General features: G+C 57.5%; 1 protein-coding gene across 1 annotated transcript; it reads left to right on the forward strand.

Moving 5' to 3' along the window:
• Positions 1–2388: 2388 nt before the first annotated feature.
• On the forward strand, positions 2389–5276 carry LOC123411165 (protein PLASTID MOVEMENT IMPAIRED 1-like). Its single transcript, XM_045104103.1, has one exon. It carries the CDS (start codon positions 2628–2630, stop codon positions 5067–5069), a length of 2442 nt encoding a protein of 813 aa, XP_044960038.1. The 5' UTR covers positions 2389–2627; the 3' UTR covers positions 5070–5276.
• The last annotated feature ends 1470 nt before the right edge of the window (positions 5277–6746 follow it).

Below are 6746 nucleotides of genomic sequence, written 5' to 3' on the forward strand. Positions count from 1 at the left end.
TCCATTCTCTCTCTCTACAACAATGCAATCTTACATTCAATACATTCATTCATCAGCAAACAAATTCCCACAAAACAAAATTTCTTGCCGGTGCTTGGCACACGCTTGGAGGCATGGGGAGGGGATCTCACCAGATGATGAGTTCCTGCCGGAGGAGGGGATACGATCAGGGGAGCAAGGGTTAGGCGCCTCTATCTGGCCATAAGGAGTCGCCATTGCCGCGCCATAACCTCGGAGTTCCCCGTGTGAGCCATGGAGGCCTCCACCTGCAAGTACTTCGCTTCGCCGCGCCTTATTCACGCGCCGCCGCCGTTCTGCATCGAGTAGACGCATCATCCCAAGTCGCTGTAGCTGTCGCGTTTATTTGATCCAGAAGCTGTGCTCGAGCACCGAAACGGGGGCAGCAAGCGGGCAGAGCTACGACCGCAGAGGCGGGTGGGTTGAGATCGACAGCAGTGGTGGTGGAGGTCGACCGCGGCGGCGAGTGGTGTGGCAGCGGCCTGGGCACAGGCCAGGGTGGACCAGGGTCGACGCGATGCGCTCGAGCGCCGCAACAGGGGCAGTGAGCGGGGAGAGGTACAGCCGCAGAGGCGGGTTGGTTGAGATCGGCAGCGGTGGCGGTTGAGGTCGGCCGCGGTGGCGAGTGGTGTGGCGGCGGCCTGGGCACAGGCCAGGGTGGCCAAGGGTCGATGGGAGAAGGCGATGCGTACGGGTATACTTTTTGCACCGAATCGTTTTTCCTTTTGCGTTGCAAATAAATGATGGAGCGCGAGTTGAATAACAAAAATTTCAAGGGCTTTTATAAATGTCGTGGTGGGTTTTTCGACAGAAGCAATAGCCGCTTTATTATTAGGTATATAGATACCTCTCGTCTAGTCGTTTTCTAATTCATTTTATTTGAACAACCAAACTCTGTATAATAATTCGCAAGTCCAGATCTGTGAATTACCCATTGTGTACGCTTTCTTTCTTCCCCCCTCTCTCTTGCTCTTTTCATCTTTGCGATGGTTTTGCCTTTGCTCTTTGAAATGACTATCATGGCTTGCTGAGTTTTGACTACACAAAATCAGAGATAAATCCTGGACCTTTTTTTTGCGTGATCAAGATGGTGGACTGGTAGGCCGTCACGTCTCCGAACAAGAAGAGCCCGCCGGCTAAAATATCCATCCTTTTTTGCGTGAACACGTTACATATAACATTTCATTATTCGATCGATTCGCCAGCACGGCACATGGAAACGACCTTGCAACGAATCGAGCAAGGACGTGCACAACTTCAACGCCTCCGTACGCCCCTGTACGACGAACGTGCGTACTACACACCTGCATGAACAGCTCAAACCACCTGGACCCTCCCACGTTCAACTAGAAAACCAAAATCTTCTGCCAATTGTCTAGTAGATACATACGCACCTGCCGTCTCGCCCCAACGTCCAAACAACGTGAAGGAAATTGTCTGACTTTTCCCTAGCGAGTGGCGGACTGCCAGCCTTGCTCAACACACAAGAGACTATACAATACAACTCGTCGTGCTAGAAAAGAGAGGAGCGTGGAGCTTTGACAAAACACTGAAACAGGATATGCATGCCGTTTGATTGAAGTGACTAGCAAATAATACTAAACGTGTGGAGATTTGCCGTGGACTCGTTCTGTTCCGGATCAAATCTCCCCTCCTTATGCCGCCGTGACGAACGCCGGAGACGGAAGAGTACGCCGACGACTTCCTGAAAAAGATACCCCGATCTCATTGCGTGCACACGAGTCGACACGCGCAGCACACGGTCTAATCAAACTAACGAACTAGTAGCCCTGACCACAGTTCGCAGCCCAATCAATCAGACCCGGCACCCACCACCACCACTGCTCCTCGAAAGGACCCGCCAAACGAATCGCCGTCCTGTCCATCCACACACGCCCGAACGTGCACCACACCGACGTCACGTACGTAATCTCCACTTCTCCAGTCGAGGCGAAGCAACCCGCGCGAACCGGAACGCTATCCCGGGACCGCGAGACGGCGACGGCTCGCGGGCAAGGCGACACGCTCGCCCATCCCGGCCCAGTCGCCCGGGCCGCGGCCGATCCCGCCTACACGTCCGCGGGAGGAGAAAAACCAAACACCAACACCGCGCGTTTTTCCCGCCGCATTAACGCCGGATCACATCAACCTTTTGCCCCTGACCCCCGATCAAACCAGCTCCATGAACCAAATCCCGCGGCTACGATCCCGCCGCTTGGTGCGTCCTCTTGGGTGTTGATGACTGACAAGTCCTGGCAGAGCGGGAGCTTCCTGGGCCGTGGATCGGACCAACGCGGCGGGCCAGGGGCCAGGGCCGTCCGATTGGGGGCGACGGTGCACGATAAGGGTGGCGGTTTGATCGGCTGGTTGGTAGTAGGTTGGCTTCCTTCCCGGGTTATTCGGTTCAGCTTCAACTTCCTTGGAGCCAACGCGGTACACGACGGCAACTGCAGCGCGGAGGCGTCGTCGAAAGCTATATCTATCGCGGTCCACGGCTCCACAGCCACGGGGTCATGGTCCAGCTCGAGAAAAGCTTGGCAAAGTGTGTGCGGAATTGTGGATAGGCTGGTCGAGGACGAGGAGAGCGGGTACGTGCACCGCGCGCTCACATGGCCGGATTGGGGGGAGGCGGCGGCGGTGGGATGAGCGACTACCTCGACCGGCCCAACGCCATCCACCGCCGCACCGCGTCGCTCGCCATCGCGCGGTCCGGCGACGATGGGCCGCGCATCATGGACGGGGTTGGGCGGGAGGGTCGAAGGGCGCGCTCCTCGCGCCGTCTCTCGCTGTCGTCGTGGCTCGGGCCGCGCTCCAGGCCTCTGCCGCCCGACGACGCCGCGTCCGTGGACTCGAGCCGAGATTTCGAGGGGAGTGGCAGCGCCAAGGGGAAGCCGCCGTCGGCGTGGAGCAGATGGAAGCCCGTGCGCGCGATCTCTCGCATCGGGAAGCGCCGCGCCGGCTGCCTCTTCTCCATCGAGGTGGCCGCCGTGCGCGGCGTGCCGGCCTCCATGGACGGCCTCCGCCTCGCCGTCTCCGTCCGCAAGGCCGAGACCAAGGACGGCGCGATGCAGACCATGCCGGCCCGGGTGTCGCACGATGGCACCGCGGAGTTCGACGAGACGCTCTTCGTCAAATGCAACCTCTACTTCACCGGCGGCCCGGGCACTGGGAAGCCCCTCAAGCTCGAGCCTCGCCGGTTCGTTGTGTCCGTCGTCCCCGTCGAGGTGCCGGACATCCGTCTGGGGACGTACACCGTCGACGTGAGCTCGCTCGTGCTTGACTCCCTCCAGAAGAGCTCCGAGGGACGCCGCGTCCGGTGGTTCGACAGGGCGTTCGGACTCGCCGGCAAGGCCGCCGGCGGCGAGCTCCTGCTCAAGCTGGGGTTCCAGCTCATGGAGGACGCCGGGCTCCGTCTCTACACGCAAGCCGCGGGGAGATCGCCGAGGGACGTGTCCGTGTCTCCCTCCCGTGCGAGGGTTCACAACAAGAACTCGTTCAGCGTCGCGAGTACAACAACGCACAAGCTTTCACCGTCCGACGGGGCCATCTCGCCTTCCATGAGAGCTTACAGGCAACTGGTAGACAGGCTCAACGTCGACAAGCGTCCCGAAGACGACGAGCTCTCCACCGCGAGTGGCGCTGGCGACGGCGACTACGCCATCCCGGAGTACGAGGTGATCGACAAGGGCGTCGAGACGGTCAAAGAGGTCGTCCACTTCCAGGACCAGCGCGACGTGCTACGCGAACTCGACTCCATTGGCGAGCAGATCGAGGCCATTGAGGCGCTGATGGCGAGCGGCGGCAGGAAATCGCCGAGAGGAGCCGGTCAGCAGCCGCGTCTCGATGCGGATGAAGAGATGGTGACCGTTGAGTTCCTTAGGAAGCTCGAGGCGGTGGACGACGACAAGTTCAGGAAGCTGAAGCAGCCGATGACACCAAGATCAAACGAGCCGCAGAAGAAGACGGCCTTGGTGCCGGACTTGGGACAGAGCCTTGGCTCGGCGGTGCAAACGCGTGACGGCGGGTTCTTGGTGTCGTTGAACCCGTTCAACGTGCCGCTTGCAAGCAGAGACGTTCCCCCGGTGCTCGCCATGCAGGTGTCGAGGCCGTTCGTGCTGCCAAGTGCCATGGCTGCGACTGGATTCGACGTGCTGCAGAAGATGGCGGCGGCGGGTGCAGCAGACGAGGTCCGGGACAAGGTGGCGTCGCTAGGGTGCATGGAAAGCCTTACCGGAAAGACGCCCGAGCAAGTGGGTTTCGAGGGCATCGCGGAGGCGGTCATCGGCGGTAGGCGGACCGAGGGCGACGCGAGCTCGAGCGCGGCGCGGTCTGTCAGGCTCGTCCGGAAGCTCGCCACCGCCTTGTCCGAGGGCCGGATGGAGCGCGTCGCCACCGGCATCTGGAGCGCGGGAAACGATCCGGAGACGTTGGATGAGATACTCGCATTCTCGTTACAGAAGCTCGAGGCCATGGCGGTGGACGCGCTCATGATCCAGGCCGAGATGGCCGACGAGGAGGCGCCATTCGAGGTAGCGCCGGCTGCGGGGGACGCGAACGTGTTCGACGCGCTGGTGCCGTCCGACGAGTGGTCCGATTCCCGTGGCGGCTCGGACGGCCGCGTCACGCTGGTGGCGGCCATCCAGCTGCGTGATCCGTCCCGGCGCTACGAGGCGGTGGGCGCGCCGATGATCGCCGTTGTCCAGTCGGCGCGGATGCTGGGCGCGGCGGGGCTCAGCGGGGGGAGGTTCAAGGTGAGGAGCCTGCACGTGGGCGGAGTGCAGGCGAGGTGCTTGTCGGGAGCCGGCGGAAGCGCGAGCTGGCGCGCCGAGCGGCAGAAGCTGACGGCGATGCAGTGGACGCTCGCCCATGGGCGGGGTCGCGCCGCCAAGAGGGTGCAGACGCCGCCATCGTCGCAGACAGCGAGGGTGAGGCAGCAGCAGCAGCAGCGGCCAGACGTCGTCTGGAGCCTGTCGTCGAGGGTGCTCGCCGGGATGTGGCTCAAGACGGTTCGGAACCCAGACGTGAAGATCAGCGCCGCCGGCAGCACGTGACATGGTCGCTGGTCGAGCTGCTAACAGGTTGTGATGCGACAGAGTGGATCTGTCGGTAGACTTGATGATATGCATGCAGATTCCAGTAATATACTCTATATGAACCTCGTAGATATGTAGGCAATGTTAGTGTAGTGCTTACATAATTATCAGTGCGTAAATGTTACTCATTCTTTATAGAGTGATGAATTATTCGATGTTTGTGAACTGCGAGTAGCTCATTGAATGAAATGCGTGATTTTTTTTCAAAACTAATACGGAATTTGTAATAAATTCGAAAAGCATGTATGCGTTTTTAAAAATGCCAAAAATAGCACCCGTCGGCTTGTGGATGACCGATGGGGGCCCGTCGGCCTGCAGGTGGCCGAAGTGCCACCTGTCGGCCTAGGGGTGGTCGAAGGGGGGCCGTTGGCCTCCACGAAGCCGAAAAGCCCCTGGATAGCCCCTGCCAACCCCTTCTTCCTCCTCCTTCCTCCTCATTTTCCGGTCTTTTCTCTCTCGTTTTCCCCCCATTTTGCCCCCCTCCGATCTCCTCCATCCTCCGCTCATTTTCCTATTCAATCCACGGAATCAATAGATCCTGCCCATCTTTACCGGCCTACGGTCTCATTTTATGCGATGCGGTAGTTTTGAATAGTGGAGTTGTGGATGGTGAGGTGAGGAGGTGGTGTGGTGGAGAGGAAGAAGAAGGGGACACACGCGTGGAAGGTATACCAATTTTTTACTGTACATTCTTTTTAGTGTTGGTTTATTTAGTGTACGTAGGTTTATTTTTTATAAATTTATTCGCTGTGAATAATGAGAAGCTCGCAATGTAAATTTGACTGTTTATTACGACCCTGGTAATGTTCTGTATAATGAGTTGGGGGTTGATCTTAGCGAGTTTAAGAAAGGCATGCTAACACTTTCAGACCCGGACAGACTGGACATTAGGTAGTTGAAGCACTGGTTGACTACTAGTTTTGGACTGGATCCTGAAGTCTGTTCCGTCAGTATTCATGCATTGTGGATCAAATTCTGTAAAAATGTCAAGTGGGAGTTGATGCTGATAGATAGGAGCCAACATTGGTTGTCCCTGTTAAGTCGTTCCAGAGACCGAAGAATCCACCCATATGTCCTAGTGCAACGAGTGGCGAAGGAGGAGAATTTCGTACAAGTCAACGTGGGGTATGAACCAGGAAAGGGTAGGCATGTATCCGGGTCACATCCACCGGATGTGGATGCTAGCCAAGCCGAGAAAGAGTTTAAATTATGTGCCACACTGTGAGACTGGGCAGAGTATTCAATCGATACTATTAGCTGGCTCTGGTGTTGCTGTTGGGGATGAGGAAGGCGATGAAATGCATAGGGTGATGGAGGAAGAGAACGAGGATGGGTTTGCGGATGATCTGGATTTTGAAAATTCCGTGGATGAAGTGGATGTACTGATTCCTTCTGGATGGGATAAGGACATGCCCGATGGCATTACTGTCAACGATGGCCATGAGACTCCATGGCAATATAATCTGAACCAAGTCCAGATCGGGGCTATGTTTGACACAAAGAAAAAATTGAAGTATGCGGTGATAAGGTGGGCTATGTCTACGCAGAGGGTTTTCCGGACACACATATCGACTCCAACAAAATATACCGTGAATTGTGTTGAAACAGGTTGTCCTACGAAGGTGCACGGGCGCG

Source organism: Hordeum vulgare, chromosome 1H (assembly GCF_904849725.1).
Source record: "Hordeum vulgare subsp. vulgare chromosome 1H, MorexV3_pseudomolecules_assembly, whole genome shotgun sequence".
In the NCBI taxonomy this organism is placed as follows: domain Eukaryota; kingdom Viridiplantae; phylum Streptophyta; class Magnoliopsida; order Poales; family Poaceae; genus Hordeum; species Hordeum vulgare.

Excerpts from the sequence above, each read along its gene's own strand:
- LOC123411165 (XM_045104103.1), top strand. The coding sequence starts at position 2,628 with ATGGCCGGATTGGGGGGAGGCGGCGGCGGTGGGATGAGCGACTACCTC.